Source organism: Rhinolophus hipposideros (genome assembly GCF_964194185.1).
Source record: "Rhinolophus hipposideros genome assembly, chromosome: 16".
NCBI classification, from domain to species: Eukaryota; Metazoa; Chordata; class Mammalia; order Chiroptera; family Rhinolophidae; genus Rhinolophus; species Rhinolophus hipposideros.
This window is the reverse complement of record NC_138062.1, coordinates 3,298,138-3,323,142: the sequence shown is the minus strand read 5'-3', so window position 1 is coordinate 3,323,142 and position 25,005 is coordinate 3,298,138. Positions and strand designations below refer to the sequence as shown.

The 25,005-nt window shown below is 38.1% G+C and overlaps 1 protein-coding gene across 2 annotated transcripts in view; it reads right to left on the bottom strand.

Moving 5' to 3' along the window:
* Positions 1-480: 480 nt before the first annotated feature.
* The window catches only part of USP53 (ubiquitin specific peptidase 53), a 41,990-nt gene continuing 17,465 nt past the window's right edge, over positions 481-25,005 (bottom strand). The window contains exons 5-16 of one of the 2 annotated variants that reach the window (XM_081076915.1): positions 24,030-24,143; positions 23,872-23,954; positions 21,562-21,667; positions 20,813-20,959; positions 19,915-20,064; positions 15,129-15,291; positions 14,481-14,633; positions 13,135-13,281; positions 11,388-12,126; positions 10,620-10,696; positions 3,432-3,528; positions 481-2,491 (exon numbers count right to left, since the gene is read on the bottom strand). In XM_081076915.1, the coding sequence (XP_080933041.1) occupies positions 1,507-2,491; positions 3,432-3,528; positions 10,620-10,696; positions 11,388-12,126; positions 13,135-13,281; positions 14,481-14,633; positions 15,129-15,291; positions 19,915-20,064; positions 20,813-20,959; positions 21,562-21,667; positions 23,872-23,954; positions 24,030-24,143 (2,961 nt within the window). In that variant the 3' untranslated portion in view covers positions 481-1,506. The remainder of the gene's footprint in view (positions 2,492-3,431; positions 3,529-10,619; positions 10,697-11,387; positions 12,127-13,134; positions 13,282-14,480; positions 14,634-15,128; positions 15,292-19,914; positions 20,065-20,812; positions 20,960-21,561; positions 21,668-23,871; positions 23,955-24,029; positions 24,144-25,005) is intronic. The other variant, XM_081076916.1, reaches the window with a different exon arrangement.

Sequence of the window (25,005 nt, the reverse complement as noted above, 5' to 3'; positions counted from 1 at the left end):
TCACTTATAGGTAAAAAAGACTATTTAAAATTTCTCTGGATAGAAGATAAATTTGACCAAGATTTGGTAACTGGGTGAAGTCAGATTTTTACAAGCAATTATTTTCTATTTGTCTAGAAGTAGTTCCAATCATTTACATTTTGGAATGTTTTAACCATTTATGGAATTAATCAAAATGTTAAATTTACTAATTAGTTTATATAATTATCAAGTTATATTTATAAACTTGATAAACATAAGGAAACTTAATTCTATAATTCTCAGTTGTCTGCCGTGGACAATATAAAAAACGAAACCACAATTTACTAGCTTAGTACAAAATAAAGTGACAACTAGTGAAATAAGGCAATAAAAGTAACATTTTCATACTTGTAAGGTTATCATAACAATGGAAAATTATTTTATTTAAAAATAAAGCCCTCTCCATGAAAGTAGGGTAAAATGAGTTTGTTTAGAGTTAAAAAAAGGAGGGAAAGGAGGGATGCTCAAAATAATACACTTTATTAAAATTAAACCTGTATATGAAAGGCAGAAATTTAATCTGGAAGCCCAGAAGGTGTTTCAGATTCAAGAATCAGAAAAATCAAGACAGGCTGACAACTTATAAACAGGTAAGATTACAGCAGGGAGAATTTAGGCAGTCCCAGTGAGATTCCTAGTAAGAGGGCACCAGGTGAATTCCTAACACTGGTTATTAGCAGCCCGAAGTAAACTGAACCCAAATAAAACCCTTTCACATTTCATATAAAATTAGAAAAAATGTAACAGGATAAATAAATATGCTAAAGTATTTTAATTATGTTTAGCTTACCTGGCTGAAGTAATTGTTTATGCATATGTGTAACAAAGGCCTAACTCAGGTGTCCTGAAGATAAAAGCTCTAGGAGCAAAATTAAATTTCTTCTGTTCTGACCTTGAGAATTGACTTGAAAAACTTTATCATTACGGCTTTTTTTTTTTTAACACTTTCAATTTCAAGGGTCAATTATTTTCTGAGACACAGAGGTCACATGTAGCAGACTGTCACAGAAGTCAGAAACACGAGTGTTCTTTTGGTTCCCCATGAGAAAGTGCTTCATGAAAAAAATCCCGCTTTGATTACACAAACTGTCTCACCTGGCATTTTTTATGAGCATAGTTTACCATAGTTTACCATAGTTTAATGAGCATAGTTTACCAGTCTACATACATGAGGACTGGTTAGTACTTGTGGGTCTGCCAACCACAAAATGAAGGGACGGATTCCATTTGCATTCAACAGCAGCATATGGGAAATGACTCTGTGTACACCCTGATACTCTATTTTTCGAGGCATGCCAAGACTTTTCAAAGGGATTTCTAAATTTCCCAGTAAGTTGATTATCACAAAATAAAAAATATAGAGAAAGTTAGTGATTAATGACTTAATAAATGCCATGGTTTTAATTTTATTTTTCACTAGGATTGGTCAGTCGATTCCTCTTCTATTTTAATGGCCTCTGAGTATTAGCATGCCGGTTTCATAATTCATCGATTACAATGGATACTGGGGTTGTATCTTTGCTCAGAAGGGCAGTTTGAACCAAGACTATTATATGACACAGGTCCCAGCCCTCTTTCGCTCTGAGCTGTTGAATTCTCATTACAGAGGCCAGTGCTTTCTGGAAAAGAGAGCTTGGGCCTCTGATGGTATTTCAATCTGTACGTATCAGTCATGCAATTATCAACTGAGAAATAGGTAGTTAATGAAACTGTGTCACTTGGGCAGGTAGCACTGGAGTCTCTTTCTGGATGGCACCATTCATCGACAACTGCACCCATGTGTGCCTGGAAAGCATCAGCTGAAGAGCTGGCCGTGTAGTTCGGTGAGTTGCCCACTCGCTCTTTCACTTGAAATGTTTTCTTGAGTCTTCCATCACTCGTGTCTGTACTCTCTCCCGAACCTGGTTCTGAAGCTGCACTGAAACTGTGGTCCGGAAGACTAGAAGAGTTAGCTTTGGACAGCTCTGTAAGTCTGACATCAGGTGAACAATCACCTTTCTCTGGCTGTGGTACCCTGCTTATGGCGTATTGTTTTGGTGGTAAAGGGGGCGGTGCACTGCGGAGTTTTGGCATCTGACAACCATCCGACCTGCAGGCGGACTGAAGTCTACGTCCGCTAGTTGGAGAGCCGTCAGAATGACACTGCTCCATCCCAGTCTGTGGCTGGATGAGAGCAGCAGTGTCTGGCTTCAACCCAGCAGTTCTCACGTGTGAGGACCATGATGACGATGGCGAGACTATTTCATCACAGTTCATTCTCTTTCCAGAAGCAGAATTGTCATTGGTGTGAAGAAGTAAACCTGCTCTCTCAGAATTTTCTTTATCGAGCCGCTCAGAAAATTTGCATTCACTTGATTTTTCAAGTTTCTGTTCATCTGACTGGTGGATGTGCTCACTTGCTGTATGGTCCTTGAGTACCTGTGGACTGGACGAAGGCAATGACTTTCCATTGGTTTCACGTACATGAGGCCTGAAATATAAAAGCAGAAACAAAGCTAAAACACCACATGCAAACACTGACAACTGGAGGAAAAACAAACACTGGTCCTGTAATTGAACCTCCCAATAGGCTGTTATTTTTGTAACATAACAACAGAAAGGGGAAATATTTGCAAGCATTAACATTTTCTACTCTCTGAATCCAAAATCTTTATACCAGAATACATGAATGCTTACCGGAAACATCTGTCACGACTAAAACTAAAGCTCTCATAATTAGAAGTGTAATTTAAAAACAACTTACAAACACAGAACTGAAATTGCATTTATTTGTGACAAAATGTAGCATAGGCTGAAGGAAAATGCCATAAGCAAACACTTCAATTCCCTAAAACACTCCCCAACCAACATAAAGTTTACAGCAGTAGAGGTTCTTTAATTTTGATACATAATGCTATATTGATAGTGTATTGATTTAAAATAATTTAATCAAGACTACCTTTATTTGGGTATTACTTACCTCTATTTAGGTAATAATTAATTTCTAGGTGAGGATAAATGCCATCACGTTGCAAATTATTTATCGTCCTCTGATTACTTTTACTGTGTGAGCTCCACGGGAGTCAATGAGAGCAGAATGATGAAAAGAGGCTTCTCTGGGTAGACGAGAGCTACATTCAGCTCCATTGCTTTGGGCAAATGACTTAATCTAGGCCCCAAATTTTCTGCTTTGTAAATACCACCTACCTCCTAATGCTGTGAGGATTGAGACAACCGTGTAATACCTGGGGCTCCGCAGGCCCTAATCCTTAGGACTACATCCTTGAACAGTCCCCAATAAGACATGTGTCCTGATTTAGTGGACCCACTGCTTTCAGGGTAGTTAGTAAGCATGCCTTTCTGATAAAGTGTTCTTATAACACATGCACTCAATAAAAAAGATTTTAATATTTCCAAATATCTTTGATTACCTTTTTATCAAATGATTTTTTATTGGGAGATGTGATTCTGGATGGAACTCATGAGATTTACAGCCTACTTCCAAGTTTCCGAGGTCTTTTCTAACGCCTGAGGAGGGAGAAAAGCAAAATTATGTAAATGACCTTTAATAATTTACTCTATTTATAGTTCTCCATAATTTACATAGTTTTCTATAAACAGGTAATTCTCTTCCAATTAACAAACAAAAACTAACTCTTCAAGCTCAGTTCAAATAAATACCTCTTTTTTGAACCCTTTATACATAATGTTTTTTCTCTCAATTTATTACACTTGAAAGTATCATCAGTGCTTGAGTAGTGCTGTTTCCCCTGGATTGTGTGGAGCTGTGAGTCCCCTTCACAGGAGACGCACTGCTGACAAAGGGGCGGGGAAATCCTGCTTTGAGGACAGACGCCTTGGGTTGAAGTCTGGATTCACTACTGCTTGGCTGGTACCTTGAAGCCCCTTCACTCCTTACAATCTCAGCTTCCTCGTTTCTGTGATAAGATAATGGTATCTACTTGACATACCTCACAGGAATATTAGGAACACACCCGAAATAAAATGGGTGGGTATTATGATAACATGTAAAATGGTATACCACCACGAACTGGTTACCATTTGTTAACTCAAGTTGTAAAAAGTTGGTAATAGTTATTTCATCTTTAAAATTGAACACCATTTCTATTGAGAAGATGAAAAACTTTGTCACTTCAAACAACGACAACTGACAGTATTTATTGCCAATGAGGAAATTCAAACTTTTAGATGAGAATGAGAATTTTGGAAAACTAGTATGCACCACGAATTTTGTAGCTTCCCAATAATTATAGACTTTCTGCTAATATCTATGGTGATATTAACAGGTGTGGTTTTAAAGATGACATTACATAAAGAAATGTACCAGCATTTGGAAGACTTGCATAATTTATCAAACCAGTATTTCCCAAATGAGGATACATGGATGTTACAAAATCATGCTTACATAAAATAAATTATTCTTTCAATGAATAAAGTTTTCAGATGTAATGCCTAATACAATCACTTAATAGATATAACTATAGAAACAAAAGCTTTTTGAGGTCCCCGACATTTTTTAATAGTATAATGATATCATGAGGTCAACAAGTATGAAAACCACTGTTCTAGTTGATTTAAAATAGCTGCCGCTTTAAAAGCTCAGCCATAGCTTTTCTGTGAGCACCTTTTACACCCCAGGAAGTTAAGTGACCTACCCATGCTAACCAGCCCGTAAGGGGCAGCACTCACACCAGCCGAGGGTTACCTCCAACCCCAGCGCTCTCCCCACCACCAGAGGGCGCTCTGGTGCACCGGCCACCGGCCACAGAAACACAAGGTCACCATGCAGAATCTGATGAAACCAGGCCGTTGGTTTGAACATCAAATGACATGATACACTTTAATGTGCTGGTACCCACAGAAGATAACAAAATATGTGGCAGTAGCTTGAATTGTCAATCAATTGCCTATACTTCTGTACAATTCTACTAAGTTTTTCTGTCGTCTCATTTTTAGATGAACTTTTCATCGTTTTATCTAGTTTCTTCTCGTTCTCGTGCTTCTGTTTTGGGCACCAAATCTATGAATTGAAGACTGCAAAGTAAATTAAATCAAAGGTATTAAAGCAGCAACTTTATTTTGTAAACAATAACAGTGAATTCTATCTTAGACAACCTTTTTAATCCCTAAATCGATTTTCTCGGTTTGTTTTAAAAATACTACCCTGTCTCTCAAAATTCAGTTGGATTCTATAGTGGATCAAAACATCTAAATATTACCCTATGGAAAACGAAATCTATTATTTGATTTTGATCAGGCTCTGCAAGTTAAGTCTTGACACAATTTCCAAGAAAGAACTATGAAACACACATGAGGATGTAAGGCCCTAGCTGGACGGCCACACAGTAAACCACACTTCCCAGCAGCAGAGACTTCAGATAGGCCAGTGCTGGGAACTGCCAAGTCCGGCGTTCATTTGTTTCAGACTGAACTCTTACTTCCACCCCATCGCAGTAAGCTCCTTACTGCACTGAGGTGTGTCCCTGCCTGTCACTGGCTGCTCAGTGGCTAGCACAGTCTCTAGCACATAAAAGACATTCAGTGAAAGTCTGTAGAACGAATAAACAATTGCATGAAAACCATACTGGCTTTCTTCTTTCCCGTCACCACACCCGTCCACCCTGTTCCCAACTCAGTGATGCAGGACCAGACAAGCATAAAGAAGACCAATTCTTCTTACCTTCCCGGCCACCTATTTCAAGTCTCTCGAGTGCCATACGAACACAATCACAAAAATAAAAGACAGTGTAATTTACTCCAGTCCTACTGGCTCGTAAGCTTGACACACTGCCCGAGGCTCAAAACTGAAGCCCCTCTCTCGACAATTACTTTATGGTTTGAAAGCATAAGGTCAAACAAAACCTTGATATTTTTTTTCAATCTTTAAAGCCTGAAAAATTCATAAGCTGAAGTTACATTACATTTTCCACCCACTTTGATTTTCACTTTGGAATGTTTACTTTGCTTCTTAACTTATCCATAATTTCAAGTTTAATATTCAAAAACACAAGCAGCAGCAGTTAATCCTTAAGGAATTCTTTACTTTTGTCCAAGTATCCGTACAACGTACAACCGGCAGCAGGCGGCAGCAGAGGCTTTGTAAACACATTTGAAATTCTAATATCACTATGGCAGGCATTCAACCACATGGTCTGACTTCAGAATTCCGACTAACTTAAAAATAGATGTGTTATTTTTCTCTTCTGCTGACTTAGACATCCATGTGTCTTTACGGGGAATTTTGGCTCCAGGTTCTTTGCAAATCTAAAATAGCCCGATTTTAACACTTGGCACAGAAGATACCTCAATGTCAAGACAAGAAGCTTCAATTAATAATGCTGATTTTACATTGTATGTAAGAAATCCAAATATATACTTCATCTGAAAAGATGACCTAGGTTTAAAACAATTATGAAGCAATAAAATCAAACTGCCATTTGAGACAAAGTAATCTTTACTCCTGTTGTGTAGGGAGATTTCAGATTATAATAGTAGTACCACAATTACAAAGCCTAAACATTCAAGAGCAATAACCTAAGTAATGATCTCATTTACAATAAAAAACATTTTAATAAAATTTGAATACTTTAGGAAAATCACAAAACTTTAACTAAATAAATATTTCTGGCTAAATTGACCATGTACCAAAAGGAGAGAGATACTTTAATATAAATAATCTACCCTAAGAGATAACTAAATTTTGGGTGATACAAAATAAAAAGGCAGGGATCAGTAACTTCTTTTGTCACTGGAATTATAATTTAAAGAAAAAGCAAATAATGCTACTTTTGCTACAAATTAAATTTCAATACTGAAAGTTTATGGTTTTAAAAAATACATAGATAAATATTTGGTGGTGCTGGGCTGCAGCGACAGAAGAAATTTTGTGTCGATAAACACTGCCTCTCAACAGTCTGAAACGCTTAGAAAAAATAAATTTAGTAAGCACAGAAAAAAAACCAACTGTAAAAAGGACCTCTTTCTCTTGATACACTTCGTAATGTATTTAGTTTCAATGAACATACTCTGTAGTTTACAAAAAAAAAAAAAATCCCACAGGATCATCAAACTTATGCACATGAACAAACCCTTCCAATAAAACATTTCCATTTACTAATTCCAGGATTTACAGAGTTAAGGGTGATCTGTCTCCCTTGAGAGTGGAGGAACAGACTCTTTTATTAAGAAATTAAGGGCATTAACAGATTTTTTGACCACTGATTAACTTCTTTCACTGTAATTTCCAAGATCAGGATTCTCAGTTTGAACTAATCCTGACTTCTACAGTCAACTGAGATTAAGCCAAGTACCACAGACTCCAAAGCCAATGGCAACGTTTCTGAAAGACCTCATAATAATAATTCCTCTGAGATTTGTTAGGTGTAATCTGTAAATATCACAACGTATATTGATTTCAGTAGATAACCTGCCCTCAGAGAAGGGAGGCCGTGAGTGGGCACACTCAACTGTCCGTCTAGCAGTACACACCGCAGTACACACACCTCTCTCTCCCATTACAGAAAAGCTACGTTCCCTTCGCAGCGTGTCCCTCTCCCAGCCTTGTTTCACTCTCACTCTCCCTCCAGAGATGGCGCTCCATCCATCATTGTCCTGTTCTGTCCTGTTCACACGTCGCTCTCCCTGTGACACCCTGAGCCCCTCACCTGCTGTAACACAAAAGCACACCTAGGCTCCTGGCTTCATCCTGCCCTCCCTGCACTGCTTTGCTACTCGCAGCACAGTTTTGACAGACGTGCTAAATCCATTTCTTTACTTCTCATTTATTTACTTTCTATTCTACTGTAATCTTTTATTTTAACTTTTTACTTGGAAATAATTTCAAAAAGTTCTGAAAAGCTGAAAGATTAAAATGTGAACAAAGAATACCTGTGTATCATTTGCCCAGACTCACCTATTATTACCATTTTTGCCCATTTTGTTCCCTGAACCATGTGTGAGTTACGAACCACGTGGTGCTTCACTTGGAAACACTTAGTTCCACCTCAGCCTTGCTTCTAGTTCTAGTGCTCCTCTAAGATCACGTTTACTATATACCACTGATGACTAGCTGCCAAATCGAACTGGTACTTTTCAGTCCTTATTCTGCTTATTCTGTGACCACTTCTCTTCTGGAAGCTCCCCATCTTCCTGGTTTCCAGCTACTCCTTATACTTCCTCAAAGTGGCTGTCCTCCCCACCCTGGGCTAAGCTCTCTTCTTCAGCCAGCTCCTGGTTCCTTCCTTTGTCCATTTTTTGCCCTGAAATCTGCACTTTTCCTGAGTGATGCAGTCCATGTTTGTGGCATTCAATACCGATTTATGCGGATGTCACCAAATACATGTTTCCTGAGTTCTAGACGTATGCTCCTAACTGCCTAATAAATCTGTTTACCTAGACCTGGTGGGGGGAACACACCCAGATAGCGTCACACGTCAATGGGAACTCAGGCCAAGACCAGCTTCAAGAACTATGGCAGGCTCTGGAGTTTATTAAATAAAAGATAATTTTAACATCTGCAACTTACATAGTTAAATAAAGTGGGTTACACAAAACCACAATAAGATACCATTCCACACCCATTAGGATAGCAATGATCAAAAAGAACAGTGTTGGGAGGGTGTGAGAAGTCGGACCCGTGGTGCCGAGGGTAGGAGTGTAAAGGAGTGCAGCTGCCGTGGCGGTTCCTCAAAGCATTAAATGCAGGGGTACCAAAGGAGCCAGCAATCGCGCTTCTGAAGGACTGAAAACAGCGTTCGCAGACATTGTCCATCAAAATTCACAGCAGCATTATTCACAGTGGCCAAAAGGGGGAACCACCCAAATGTCCATCAGCAGATGACGGAGAAACACAATGTATTGCATCACACAATGGAACATTCTTCAGCCTTAAAAGGCTGAAGATTCCTGCTAGACATGGATGAGCTCTGAGGATGTTACGCTCAGTGAAAGAAGCCAGTCGCAAAAAGACAAATACTGTGTATGATTCCACTGATCTGAGATTCCTAGAGGAGTCACATTCAGAGAGGCAGAAGTAGATGGCGGGGGCCAGGGCTGGGGGGAGGGGCACTTGGGGAGTTAGTGTTTAAGGGGACAAAGCTTCAGTCTGAGAAGATGAAAGAGTTCTGGAGATGGATGGTGGTGACGGTTGCGTAACAGTGTGAATGTACTTAATGCCACTGAACTGTCACTTAAAAATGGTTAGAAGGGCAAATTTTGTTGTGTGTGTTTTACCACAATAAAAAATTTATTTGTGAGTGGGTTACATACTTACTCTTTCGTATTAAATGGGGAAACGTACTACAGTGCTCCCTAGCAATGCACTCTTGACCATCAAAATCTCTATGAGCTTGTGTTTTTATTACTTTCAGGAAGCAAGCATCCTTTCAGAAAGAGCACTGCATTGGCAGGTATTGTTCAATCTCAGCAACTTCTGCTGCTGGTTTCTGGCCAACCCTTCACTGTTTCCTGTAATGCTCGGCTGCCAGACTTTTATCAGATCTTTAAACAGGCGAGACATTTTATATGGGAAAGGAAGGTTATTTCCTTAATATAAGTGTTTCCTTCTGATATTATACCATTTGATGAAAACAAAATAATTTAGCACTTAATCATATCAATGTCTACAACCTGAAAAATAATTTCCACAAAAGCCTGAAGGACGAAAAAGATTAAAAACAAACTTCAAAATTTGTTTTTCATGGCTTTTTTTTAATTTTGAAAAAATTATATCCCTTCTAATCCTCTGAATTCTAAAATTTCAAAACATCTTTGAACCCCAGTAATCCCCTTGGGTATCATTTCCTCACCCCGCTCCCCTGCATCCTTCAGGTAGAGTCTCTCAATTGCACTCCCGAATTCTGCGTACGTCAAATACCTAATTTACTTTGCTTCTGGGCTGGTGTGTGCTGCTAACCAGTCACCTAGAGCAATGCCACACAGTTACATGTTCACTGGTTCCAGCTGGCTGGTCGCTTCTAATTGTCCATAATTCCTACGGTAGACATTCGGGCTGTTCACACAGATTTCCGCTCAGCTTCCAGGCACCCATAAAAGGGCACTCTTGCACCCTCTTTGAAATGAGACCCAACAGAAGGACTTGCCTTGGCCAACGAGATGTGAGTGGAGGTGGGTGTACCACTTCTGGGTGGAAGTTTTAAGAACTTACACGTGGTTCTCCTCACTGGGTCCTCCTAAAATCCCTTCTCCCCTGAATAATCCACTCATCAAATAAGCATCTTTGGAAAGGGAGTCCCATCGGCCTGGGGACCTGTGTGACTACCAGGAAGAGACAGCACGCTGACCTCCACTGGACATGTATCACGAACAAGAAAACAGACTTGTGCTACGACACTGAGATTATGAAGCTCTCACAGTCACTGCATAGCCTGGGACTTAGCCTCCCGAGAGACACCCCCCACTACTCACATCACGATATGGCTACTGCCATCCTTTACAAGGCTTCAAGCATGTACTCTCCCAGCTTCTGTCCTCATTACTCCTAAACGTATCAGTAATTGGACTGTTGTTAGCTTCTTTACTCGTTACCACAATTTATTCTTTATTGGTGCTATTACAATACATTTAAATAAAAATTTTACCTTCTAAGTGGTTTTTGCTCTGTTGAAAGGTACAATTCACACGTTCTATATTTAGGTTGCTTGTCTTAATCTGGTCACTAGAAAATAGAACAAAACACACCAGACACATCAGCTATCATGGATTATTATGTTAGTTTAAGAAAAAGAAAGGAAATAGCATTTGTTAAACAATTAGTATATGCCATGTGCTGTTCTAGGAGCTGAATGCACGTTATTTAATTTATATCTCACAATGACACTTAGTAGTTATCATGCCCATTTTAAAATAGGAGATGAGACTGTGAAAACCAAACGAATTTGCACAATAATTAAAATGCAAGCCTACCTGGTTACAAAGTCCTGATCTTTCTACTACCCTAAGCTATTCCTTTCCAAGAAGTATGATGAAAATACCCTGCCAAATAAAAAATTTCCCTGATTGTTTTAATAAAACATGAGATGGGATAATGAGCACTCAACAGACTGAAGAACTAAAGTCTGACTGCCTCTCGCTTATGACTGAGAGGCAATCAATTTAAATCTCTGCTTTACAACATGTAGTAAGTATATACTTTTGAATTTCCTAAAAATAAGCAGTGTGTGTTTTTTTAATCTGGAAATAACTACTAAAAATAGAAAATTTGAAATATCAAATAACCTACAATATCCCAGATTTCTTTACTCTGAGCTCAAGCTCTTTCCATGACACTTAACTGGCCCCAAACTGAAAATTAAGAAGAGAGAGTGGTGGGGGCGGAGTGAGGGTCACTCATTTAATTCGTGCATTACCTGAAGGACGCTGCCTCTTTAGCACCACCTAGCGCCATTACGGTACCGTTTCCATGGAGAACGGGGGAGTCCAAATTGGCAGATCCGTTGCTCACGTGATCACTGCTCTCGTATCCAGACTCAGTCCTTTGCATCTGCCAGTTGTCACCGTGAACTTTAGTCTCTCTGCCGCCTTTACTTTTCTCTGCTCCTTTCCCATCACATTCAAGGGAACTCCTGCTGCCTAGTTCCTGCTTCGTTTCGTCTTCATATATGGTCATTAAACATTTTTGCTTCGGATTCTCCTTTGGCCAGTTGTTAAAACCCTGGTCTTTGCTGCATTTAGCTTTGTTACTGATATGTGGTTTATGTCTTGGGCTGTGCTGTCCTCTGTCACTTTCATTAAAAATGCTATCAACATTTAGTGTTTCTCTCCTAGGTTTCCACCCTCGGCTCCGGCTTTTACTGCTGCCATTATAGCTGCTTCCTTTATCCCTTGAGTCTTGGCTGCTGTCTGTGTCGTATCCGGTGCCACTGTCACTCTTAACTTTGCCAATTATTTTCTCGGCTGGCACAAGAATCTGGGGTTTGCTTGAACTTGGTATCTGTGGAGAAGCTCGACTCTGGTGGGGACCTTGGTCATGCCTGGATGGCGCTCTTCCTTGACTGTGATATAGATGGGGACCGCCATGTTGTCTAAAGCCACTGGGGGCAGGAGGTGACCCAGACTTGGAATGTGGAAGGTCTTCATCAACCAGATCTTTAAAAATAAAGAGTCAATAGGGACACAAATGAACTACTCTTCAGAGCCACCTTTTAGTCACAAGCCGAATACCTGGCTTGAGAAGAAATGTTACTCAGTAATAGGTAAGTGATAAGTATTTAAATTATATCACACAGTGTTTTGTGATTGAAAAGTGCTTTTTCACTCCTATGCTTAATGAGAGGCATTTATAAAATAAATGGCTATAAACTGATTTTTAAAAATAATCTCTAAAGTCGATTATAAGATAATTAAAGCAGTTTAAAAAAACAGTATTCTATCTGACTTATAATTCATGAAAATCGTAAAAATAAAAATATTTTCCATCTCTTACATTGTAGAGATTTCAAAATGTGTTAAACCCACTGCTGCTGAGATATGAGTACACATGTCCAAAACCTGCTGGGGGGAGTGCAGACATGCTTAGTCTGTAGAAGGGCAACTGAGCCACATCTAGCAAATGAGGAATAAACACGCCCTAGCCCAGCAATTCCGAAAGCACCTGATACTACGGCTAGTCACGCAAAGTACACAAAAGGAAATGTGAAAGGATGGCACTGAAGCAAAAATCTTAGGTCAATTCTAAAGTCTAGCCATCTCGATTAAACTATGGTCTGTCCATAAAGAAAAGAGCATAAAACCACAAAGAGTAGGATGGCTCATGATGAATTGGAAGTTAATAATAGGACCAGACAGGTCAGGGGGTGCAGGAAAAGAAGCTTTTTCACTTAATTGTATAACTTTTCCTTATTAGTTGAATGCATCACATGGGTGAATTGAATTGATAATTAAAAGTTAAAACAGCAAAACAAGTATTCCAGGCTACAGTGAAATCAGAATGCGGAGAACTTTACATTTATAGATTTAATAGGTATATTAAAGATATATAATATATAAATACATATATTTTAAATTACATTAAATTACATGTAATTAAAATGTTTAGTTTTAAAATAAGATTTTAGTATCCCCTTTTCAAATGAATGCTGTAAGTTATTAACTCACCTCTGTGTTGACCCAAATCTCTTCTTTGTCCCCTCTCCAAATCTCTCCTTTGTGAGGAAAGTAAGTTTTTCTGTTCAATGGCTTTTTGAGCACATTCTCTGGAAATATCTTTGATTTTTTCCCTTTGATCATTGTGACTTAGCTTAACTGTAAAAGAAACCATTCTTATAATAATGATGCAGATCCTTTTTCTAATTGCTCAATAAAAGTACAAACTGAACTGTGTAAAACATTTAAGACGCTATATATTAAAAAGCAAATATAGATTAAAGTACACAATGAACCCATTTTTATGCTTATATAAAGCTCCTAAAACAAGTATAAAGGGAACAGAGACCTTCTATTGAAATGACAGCTAAAGGTCACTGAGTAGTCACTGTGTGCCAGGCATTATTGTGTCCTTTAACTCATTTCATTCTTGGAGGTGAGTATAATTAATGTGTCCATATTGGATCAGGAAACAGAAGTTAAAACGTGCCCAAGTTCACATAACTTGTAATGTAGAACCAGGATGACAGACCCAAGTTATCTGTTTCCAATATTTGTGTTCTTTAATACATACACAGTTTCTGGACTTAAAAATACGTTTCTTTTGAAAAGACAGATAATGGCTTTATCTAAGAGTGGCACTGACATCAGAGGGAAAAGATATAGTACTATTAAGAATTTTTTAAAGCATTTATTGCAGTTCTTAGTTGATCACTGTTAATTCTGAATCTCAGCACCCTTGATTATGGGTTATTTTTATTATTTTATTATTTCATTAATATATTTAAAAGTTATTTAAAAATCATCCGGTACATCCACCCAGTTAAGTTTTAAGTCACAGAACTTGGTTTGTCAAAATCAAAGTTGTAGGATGACAGTAACAAGAGAGAGTTGAATAAATACGAGGTTAAGAATAAACTACAATACTAACTTTGAACTACTGTTGCATTTACTAAAAGTAAATTTAATGTTAGCATATGGGCTCAATTATTAACTCATGCTTTTCCTCTCCAAGTTAATAAGAAAAAACTTGACGGAAAGGCCACATTACAGGTTGCTTTTTTAGTAATACTCCACATTTTGGTAATACTCCGGCAGCCTACTATGGCTCGGAGAGCATGGAGAAACTGAAACACAGGTCCAGTCAAACAGTTCAGATAAAACTACAGGTCTCAGAGAAATGCATACATCAAAGACAAAATTTCAGTATCTACTTGTTACTGTCCTGTGGCCAAGGAAAGCTAGTTATGCCCCCTCCTTCTGTATGGTCCTTACCTGGGACTACAGATTCAGTAAGTGAAGAAAGGGGGCAGCCTGACTACTCGGGACAATGTAAAAGTGACAATTTAAACACATACCTGGTCCTTTACCACCATTTGTTTGAATGTAGCTCCGACTAATTGATGAAATATTAGCTGTTTGAAATTTCTGATTTTCTCTCTGTTTTGCCTGATCGCCAAATCCATTTTCTTTTGCATTATCTGACTTATAAATTGAGGGCTTTTCACATCCTGAAAAAGACAAACAAAAATGTATCATCCTTATCCCCTCCCGCTAGAAGGAGAGACATTCGAAACATCTTTTCAGACATTTTTAATACTGTAAACAAAACTACTTAAAAAATCAGAGGTCTGACATCTTTTAAGGATTTCGACGTGTTCTATAATGCACCCAAGAATGGCCTCGCTGCTTTGGACTTTTGCATTGTACCAACTCACTTTAAATCTTGATGTTTACCGTGAGAAAGAGCTATTGGCCAGGTTCCCCCTCCTCTGCCTGTGAGCACAGTGGTGGGTGGCTCCTGCAGGGCTCGGGAGCCCACTGCAGAGGGACGGTGTTAGTATATAAAGACTGACTCAAAGTCCTGGAATTTTCCTGAACTCTGCCTTACTGCAACTACCTTTGAGATTAGCCTCAACATTCATTTCACATTCAGGATATTAGTATCCCTAGTGTGGCTGTGATCAGAGAAAAACACTAAAAGGAATTTTTAGAAAAAGAATTACCCATATTCTCTGCAACGGATTTATAATGTGACCAGTTGATGACCTGCCTGAGAGCATCTTCAGTAGAAACAGCCGTGCCATCGGGGTTTGCGTAGAACAGAAGCAGGGGCTGGAAGTGGCATCGGATGCACTTGGTCACCACGTCTTTCCATCTGGTTCCAACCTTTTAAAACAACCACAATGAATAAAAACAAAACAAGCCTGTAATCACTGTGTTACACGAAAGGGCAGACACTGGATTAATTGGCATATTAAAACATTTTAGACATTCAGATGCTAGCAGTGCAACTGTTCATATTATAGGATTAATTTCATTTTGTTTAGTAACTAGTCCAAATACAAATCTTTAAACATTTATCATTAAGAAAATTGGTGGGCAAAGTTATACCCTTTCTATACCAAGACTTAGATTATCAAATTTTAAAAAAGTTTTTCACATACATGGTTGACTGACTTTTGACAAACATTTCACGACAATTTAATGGGGAAATAAATGATACTGGAACAACTGGATGGCCATACGAAAAAATAAACTTTGACACAATTAGACATAAAGCACAAAAATTAACAGAATGAGTCATCATGCAAAATCCATAAAGTTTATAGAAAAAAAAAAACAAAAGAGAAAATCTTAATCTCAGGGAAGGTAAAATTTTCTTAGGACATCACACAAACCATAGAAGAAAAAAACTTATAAAATGGGTTTTATCAAAAGGAATTCATTTCTGCTCTTTGAACAATAGCATTAATGAAAACAAACAAACAAACATACCCAAGCCACACACATCTAATAAAAGACTGGTGTGCAGAATAAAGAATTCGTACAACTCATTAACAAGAAAATGGGCAAAATATCTGAACAGACACGTCCACCAAAAGATGTAAGAATGGCCAATAAGCACATGAAGAGATACTCAAAATATTACTAATTATAAAGAAAACAGTAAAACCACAGCGAGACATCGCATGTGTACTGGAACCAGGGCTAAAATTAAAAAGACTACCAACAGGTGGCGATGCTGAAAACGCGCTCGGGGCAGCGAACAGAACTCTGGAAAGGGCTGTTCTATTAGGAGCGAAAATTGGTGCAGTCACTTCGGAGATCAACTTGCCAGGTCCCCATCAAGTTTGACATACACTTATCATACAACCCAGATAATTCTACTTCTGGGTATTATTATTATCTAAGAGCAATGGACAAAAATATGTCCACACAAAGACTTCATACCTCAACAGGTAAACGGATAAATTGTTACATAGAGCCATACAGTGGAACACAATAAAAATGAAGCACTGATAAACTCAACAGGAATGATTCTTACACAATATCATGCTTAGCAAAGGAAGCCAGTCACAGAGAAATACACACTGTAAGAGGCCATTCACAGCAAGTTGCAGAATGAGCAAAACTAATCTATCGTGACCTCTGATGTCCTGGGCCCAAGGTGGGCTGGGGGAATGACAGTAAAGGGACATGACGGAAGTTTCTGAGGGATGAAAATGTTCTACACAATGATTGTGGGGGTTACATAGGTGTGTCTACAACTGTCGAAGCTCAAACTACATAAAATGCATGCATTGTAATGTTTGTAAATTATACTTCTATAAAGTTGATTTAAAAACTAAATAAACCCAGCCAAACAAAAACCAACGCATTCTAGAATCTTGGCTTTGCAGGGAACGAAGGCACCTTTTGAAAGTCCTGAGGAGCTTTATCAAACTACACATATTTCTCTGTTTACCCTCCTCACCTGAGATGCTGAGATATTTGAGAAACTAGAATAATTTGAAAGCAAAATAAACATAAAACTCATAGGATGACTATATACCTACTTCTTCTTTCAAATTTTGGCAATTTAAACTACGTGGACTCAAAGCAGGAGTTCCAAGATGTTGCTACATTCGGACTCAAGATGGAACTTCTTAACCAACTGCTGTAACAAAGCACTAAGTAATTCGAGCAAAGTGCTGATGTTAGACTATAAATCGCAGAATGTTTCACTGGCTTTACTGAGCATATTGACATGCAATAAAACCACCCAGTTATAGGGTGCAGGCCAATCAGTTCTGACAAATGTAATACTCACCCTAAAACTTCCATTCCCCCTTTTCAAGTGCCTGACAACCAACCATGCGATTTCTGTTACTTTGGTTTTTACTTTTCTAGAATTTTCTGTAAGGGGATCATAGTGTTTAGCTGTTTATGTCTCCCTTCTTTCCTTTAGCATAATGCTTCTGTTGCATTTATTGGCAGTTCACTCCTTTTTGTGGATGAGTACCCCATCCCATCGTGTGGTCATACCACAACTCCTTTATCCACCCCCGGTAGCCATTTGGGTTCCGGGTTTTGGTTACTGTGAATAAAACTACTGGGAACATTCAAGTGCAAATTTCATGTGGATACTGTCTTCAAAGGAGTGGGACTGCTAGATCGTCTGGTAAGTGCATGTTCAAACTGATAAGAAGCTGAACGACGTTTTCTAAAGTGACTGCTCAGCTTTGCATTTCCATCAGCCTGTGTCAGAGGTCCAGCTGCTTGACAGCTCTGCTGAGGTCAATCTTTTCTATTTTAGCCATTCTAACAGGTGTCATGGAATCTCACTGAATTGAAAGGGTATTTCTTTTGTGCCTAATCATGTATTCATCATTTCAAAGCGATTCATACATCTTCCTTGGTGAACTGTCCAAATCTTTTGCCCATTTTTAAATTGATTTATTTGTCTTTTTATTATTGAGTTGTAAGAGTTCTTTATGTATTGTGGGTAGAGCCTTTATGAGATACACGCTTGACAAATATTTTCTCCCAGTCCGTTCTCCGAACAGTGCCAAACTGAGGAGCGAGTTTTCAGAAGTCCAGTTGATCGGTTATTTCCATGGTCCATGTTCGTTGGCTGTTATCTAGTATCTGTCTAAACAGCAGCTTTCACATTCTTGTCTGGTTTTTCCATCTCTATCATTTTGTTTTTAAGTAATTTAGTATCAGAGCAGGCCTGGGTCTGACCTTGGAGGAGACTTCACTTTCGAGGTGCTGCCTGACGACGAAGCTCCTGCGAGAACAGAAAGTGTGCTCCATTTCCCTATCTTGCTTCTGCACCCTGAATACCACGAGACTGGAACAGACTGAGTGGTGGAGCGGGTCTGCTTTCATTAATACTCCTTCAGGGTGTGGGTCCAATAGTCCTGCTTCTTTGCGTACATGGTCATTTTATTTCGCATGCTACTTTATTGAAATCGTATTGAACTTTACATTTTGGGTGTAGAGTTTTGCTGTGTTCCTTTGAAAGTATCGGACTTCGCTTCTGATGTCAGGTCTGGCGTGTCTTCAGTCTAGGGATCATTCAGCCCCACTGTTCCAGTGACGTCTCTGAGGATTCCACTAGACGCCCCGTGTATCACAGCACAGCACCCTTCCACTCTTGCTGGGACCATGCCGACGACTGTCGCAGACCTGTGTGAGTTTGGGGAAGTGTCTGACTGACTGTTTCCCAGTGGTTCTGCCCACACCTTGGCAGATCTGCCTGCACATGGCAGATCACTATGCAGCAAAGATGAAAGGGGACTCCTCTGCCAATCTCTAGAAACTTCCCTTTCTGCAGCTTTCTTTCCGGTAGCCTGTCAGGCAGATCGAGCCACTCTGGTCTTGCTGAACTCCAATGTCGGTGTCCTCAAGTCAGTGAGACGGCTGGGCTTGGTCTGGGTTCCCCTCCATGCCCCACAACCGGGAAACTACCTCTGGGCAGCAAGTGGGGATAATTGTGGGGCTAATCTCGTTTGTTTCCCTTTTTTCTGTCAACTGCCTGTTGTCCAATGTTTGAAAAAGGTGTTTTATCTATTTGGCTTTCTGATTTTTAATATAGGAAGGGCTATTTCCATAGCAGTTAATCCTTCATGGGCAGAATCAGAAGTCCAATAAATACCAAATATTTGAAATTTTATTGACTTACTACTAAATAGTAGTGCTGATAAATGGCCTTTTGTTATATATTAAAATGAAAGTAAATGGAATTGTACATCATTTGCTTATAACATGAAACAATTTGTGTTTTTCAATCCACTTGCTGCTTAGTAATAGGATTCTCACAGCCAACGAGCCTGAGAACCGTATAAAGAAGATCGCAAGTGTTCGCCTGTGGCGAAGTCTGACTCACCTGTACAGCTTCAAAACAATTCAGACACCGGACCCTGTACCACCAGCCAATCGATAATTCAAGAGCCAGGGCAGGTAAGTTTTTTAAAAGGCTCCTAAGGTGACTGTGACATTTATTCTTTATTAAGAACCATGACTCACTAGTTTTCTACATGTTATTATAATGTTTGAGTAAATGACTTACCAAAAGATGTAACAGATATACCTAACTCCAAATACCACAAACACAATTTGAAGACAGTCATAATAAAAACAAAAAACGAGCAGATTTTCGTCACTGTTTATACAACGCAGTTGTAAATCATCCATAAAATAATAATACATATAGCAACCATGTATCAGACAGAAGGTCATACATATAGATACCTGACAGTCCCATATGTGTATAGTAATATTTATCAGTCGCCTTTATATTATTCAGAAATGGACTGGCTTAATCAAAAATAAACCAGATTTCAAGAACTAATAAAAGGAAGTATGAACTTAATGATGCTATTTTATATAAGTATTTATACATAATGATCATTTTATATCATTATATATTTATTTGGTCATTATTATATTACATGTAATTATGTCACTTATTCCTAAAAAGTGAAAATCACAACAGTCGTTCTAGTTCATGAAAGTGTCACTCACCTCTTTCACATTTGCATCATCAAAAAACACCCACTTGGCACTCTTGGTATGGAGCGCGAAGGCACAGTAATGGCGGCTGGTGTAGCAGATGAGACCGACAAGGTGAAGCTCACTATTTTTGGCATTTTCATCAGTAACCCTATAAAAAAGCTGTTTAAAAAATTAATGATGTACATTTAATACTGTAGCCTTTAAAAAATGAATAATTTGATTGTCGTGTATTTGGCTCTATAAAAAATATTTCTCATGCACACAACCCTGATCCAATATTATATTTTATGAAGACACCACTGACATTGCTTTGTTAACAGAATTACTACTTTTAACTAGTCTGTAAGCCACATTTACTCCAATAAAATGAACTGTGAGTTAGCTCAGTCATACAGTATTTGCAGTAACACAGAACTGACCTTGACATACATAAACTCAAAACGTGACACAAATCACATATTGTCTGATAATTCTTGATTGAATCACGTATTTGAACAAACATTAAACATATCTAAAAGTTTAATTGTAACATTAACCAATTCGCAATATATTCAGATGGTAATGAGCATATTAAGGTATCAGTGCTGTAGATGAATTTTAAATCTTAAACCTTTCCAAGTTAATAATTATATTTATATATCACACACACACACCCCATATCATCATCTTTCAAGAGTGACATGGGATACAGCATGAGAGTTTAGTTTATAACCGAAAGCCATTGCTAGTCTATGCAAGAAAGGCATTCCAGCCAGTCTGATTTGGTTAATTTTATCAGAGTACATCTGAATAGTATTTCCTTTAGAACGAAAATATAGTTCTGAAAAACAGAGTGTATTATAATAGACTGAGATGTTTCAGAAGAATTTACAAATAAAAGGGAAGAGAATGAAAACAGCTGAGATACCCCAGGGAGGTGAAGGTGTGTTGCTAGATTCCGAACAACGTCTTCGGTCAAGTCAGAATGCTCAGAATCCCAGACTAGACCGATTGTCACAATCTCGGGGCAATTCATTAAAACACGGCGGATTTTTATTTTTTGGCCACAGTTACTCTAAAGAAAAATACAAAAGGCACATTTTGAAATTGTTGAAACAGATGTCACAGGTAGTGCCTTACAGAGTTTGTATTGTGAAATAAGTCTTAAGATGTACTGGAAATTTATTTATTCAGCATACTAAAATGAACTTTGAACAAACTATTTGTCTTAATTATTGATTAAACACGAAGTTTATTTTAAGTCAGAGTACTTTTCTTTGGTATTTTTGTAAATCTGTTAAAACAAGAATTCAATCTGAAAAAATCAGAAATAGAATCTCTGAAGTCATTAATAGTATTTACATGACAAAAGAACGGTACCATTTGTAACGTTTACTTAAAGAAAAAACAACCAACTTAGTCTTTAGTCAAATGATAGATTTCAGAACTTTAAAAAAATTTATCAACTTAAGTTATCTTAAATTCTTCACAAAGTTTTTAAAGAAATGGTGATGAGATAAATAGCTCACATGGTATAGTTACCTAAAATAATATTGAAAAAATAAATTCTTAAAATTGATTCCATATCTAGTTAATATTTTCCATAATAATTTCTGGATGTCTATTTTCAAACTTACAAACACAGAACCATACTAATATCCTCCAAATTATACTTACAGGGCATTTCCTATAGTCATCAGTAGTATTTGCTGCTTGCAGCAATTCTGCAAACATTTCAGGCTTAAAACGTTCATGCCTTTCCATCATTCTTTCAACTTCATTGCTATAAAAGAAAAAAAGCAGTCCCAAGTCTGGCTTATGAGCTTCAAAAAGATCTGATAAATTATGCGTTAAAAATATTAAGTTATCAGTATAGGTATGATCGCTTTTTCTGTCTTAAAATATGTTTTTGTCTAAAAACGTAACCATAAATTTCCATAACGTGAAAAAGCATAGTATTTGGCAGGAAAAGACAGAGATTGGGTCAAGAAATAGAAGAAAATAACACAAAATTATAGCACTGTTTGGAAATACATGAACGAGATAAGCTGCTCCATGTGAAGTCAAGTATTTCTTTTACATTATTACTTAAATGATTACTAAGGGACTTGAGTTGAAACATGGGCCTGACAAGAACGACAAATCATAGGGAAAGCCTCCTTTCGGACCTGAAGCCTCGGAAACAAAGTTATCGTTTTCCGCTACGAGACGGGCCTGTGCACACCGAAGCAGGCGTCACCAGGGAAGCTGCGTCAGCCAGGCCATGCCTTCTGCTTCTGTCACAGACGCTAATCATTATGGCGTAGGAAGGCATCTGGGCCCCTTTTTATTCAACCTCCCCTCAAGTCAAATATTTACATATAGAGGTATCAGGTCTCTTTAAACAGCTATTAAACATTTCCAAAAAGAAAAGCAATGTAAACTCCGATACTGTTACTAGTTTCCGTTCTAGATGTTCTGGTTCTACGTAATATAACTAACTGTCCAAGAGCTGGATATTTTAACATTCAATGGTTTCAATGCCAGACAATACCCAACAACAACTGGAAGTGGCCATTCTTGTAAAGCACTTCGCAGGTATACTAGAAAGCACCGCAGCCGACAGGCTCATCCTAACTACTGCTGGCTGTGCAGAACTCACAGCATCCAAGCAGTGACTGGCCCGACAAACGGTGAATTAAAAATGAAACCAGACGCAAGTTTCAATCTTAGTTTGTCCGTTTACCAGATCGACCTTATTAACTATTTCTTCATCAATAAAATGGTTTTTGTTAAAAAGTGACAATTTACTTAAAGCCTAGAACATAGTAAAAGCACTCAATAATTGGTGTTCAATACTAAAAACCAATAAACTGAGAGATTGTTAGAATTCAAAGTGTGAGCTCCTGCAGTTTGTGGGAGCTCTGACAGAGCTCTGCTTCTCATTGCAGAGGAGACTGCCTCAGAGCACTGTCATTTTACCCAGGGTTTCAAGGAGACAGAGTTTTACAATTCTTTGTGCAATCTCTCCTTGTTCATCCTACTGTTCATACAAAGTAAAAAAAATGGGGCTACAATTAACTGCAGTTTAGGAAATGTTTTTCTTAACCAGTGTTCTCCAAATCTGCATATATAAGAAAGATACTAAACACACCCAAATAAGCAAATTGTTGTTATTCAATAATCTTTAAGAAATAATGTGCTATATCCAAAAATCTGGGAAGTTTAATAACAGAATGAAATGGATGAGCAGAGGATATTTACTTTGTACAATGATAAAAATATTGGTAGCATTTAGTAACTAACTGTTGTACTGACGTATTCAGAATGAGAATAATCGATCCAAGTTTTGCTTTTGTATTAAAACACCTGCAAACATTTATGATGTTATTCAATGTTTATCAAAATCAAATATTTATACTCTCCAATGCCTGTTAGAAAGTGTACAAATAATTCTAATTACGTCAAGTCTAGGGATCATTTTTGGATCCCTCACCAGCTGTTTCACAGGCAGTCAGGGAGGGAGCTGGCAGGAAAGCAAGGCAAATTTGTATTTCAGGTGACTGTTGAGGCCTTACCGGCAATAAACCTAACGGAAGGTTATTTTCACTTTTTCTGTCTTTTCTGCCTACCCTAGATACCATCAGCACGAAGGGACACAGTGGAGATGACAGGAAACGTGTTTACTACAAAGTGAAGGCCTTTGCAAAAATGAAGAAATCATGGGTAGTTCCTTTTACCATTGAGCTTGTCATTTTAAGCTCTCCTTCACAGTTCCAAAAGCATGCTATAAATATAAATGAATTGACTAATATTTTGTACATGTCATTTGGCTACCTCAGAAATCTCCAACTGAGACAAACACCACTTAGCACCTCTCGCGGTGGCGTATTTGTTAGTCCCAGACAGAGAGCAGACATTCACATGTGTTCTGGTTTATGAACGAAATGCTCAGTCCGTTAAGTATGCTCCTAAATCTGTGGTAAATGTGCTTTCACGAATTCTTACCATAGGGCTGTTGTCGAAATGTACCGCACAAATTCTGTAAAAGGCAGAGGGTCCGACGACGCGCCACAGCTGCGACACACGCTCTGCAGGAAAAGAGTGCGTTTAATGACCGGCTATAAACGTACACACAAGGTCTCCTAAGAGGGGAGCCGCCTCACCTGCTCGTACAAAGTCATAGCAAACTTCCGGTGAGTGACACAGGACTTAGATGTGCACATGTCTGCGTCTCTGCTCGGCACTATGTGAAAATGGATCCTCTCCAATATGTTTTCCTAGTTTCAAAAAGAAGACAGATGAGTTGTGAATCTGGCAGAGGACACTTCAAAGTACATTTTTTAACTTTACAAATTTTAAAACTTTTTAAAGATTTTCCACTGTGTTAAGCTTAGGAGGGCCATGCATATTGTCAGCTTTTCAGCTTTCCTCTTTAATCGACACTTCTAATGTTTAATTATTCACCTGTTGTAGTGTTAGCTTTTAAAAAATTTAATGAAAGAAACACCATAACATAACGTATGATCTTAATAAAGATTTTAAAAATTCTTTAAAAAAATCAACTCTTGATGGCTGACATCTAGAATTTAATATAAGAAAACATAGTGTCCTATGTTTTCAGCATTCTCACAATGAGAAAAAGCAGTTAATTGTTTTTTGAAAATCCTACGTGGATCATCTGGATAGTCTCTATAACCTGCATCAACATACCAGTGACAAGTACCAGTAACACCTGCACTGACACCTAAGGCAAGGGATCTGCTCTGAAACACATTTCACTGGAAAGCTCAGATTTCTAATACAGATCAATACGCGTACTTGTTTCTTTAACAAATAATCCTTTTTACCAAAGCTTAAAAAATGGATTCTTTTGATTAGCTAACTTCCTCCATCTCGGGGCATTTAAGCATTCACTAATTTAAGCCTAGGGATATAGATATTCCATGAATTATCATAGCATCTTTAGTACATTTCATTTAAGTGAAACTATAAAGATCAGTGTTCTGCCAAATATATTTATCTTTTAAGTAACGGATGGATGATTAACATGAGAAATGTGAAAAGCATGTTGCATGACTGTGTGCTGTTTTGACACATTTTAATCACAGCGACAAGTGTGCTAAACAGTGTACTAGTCAA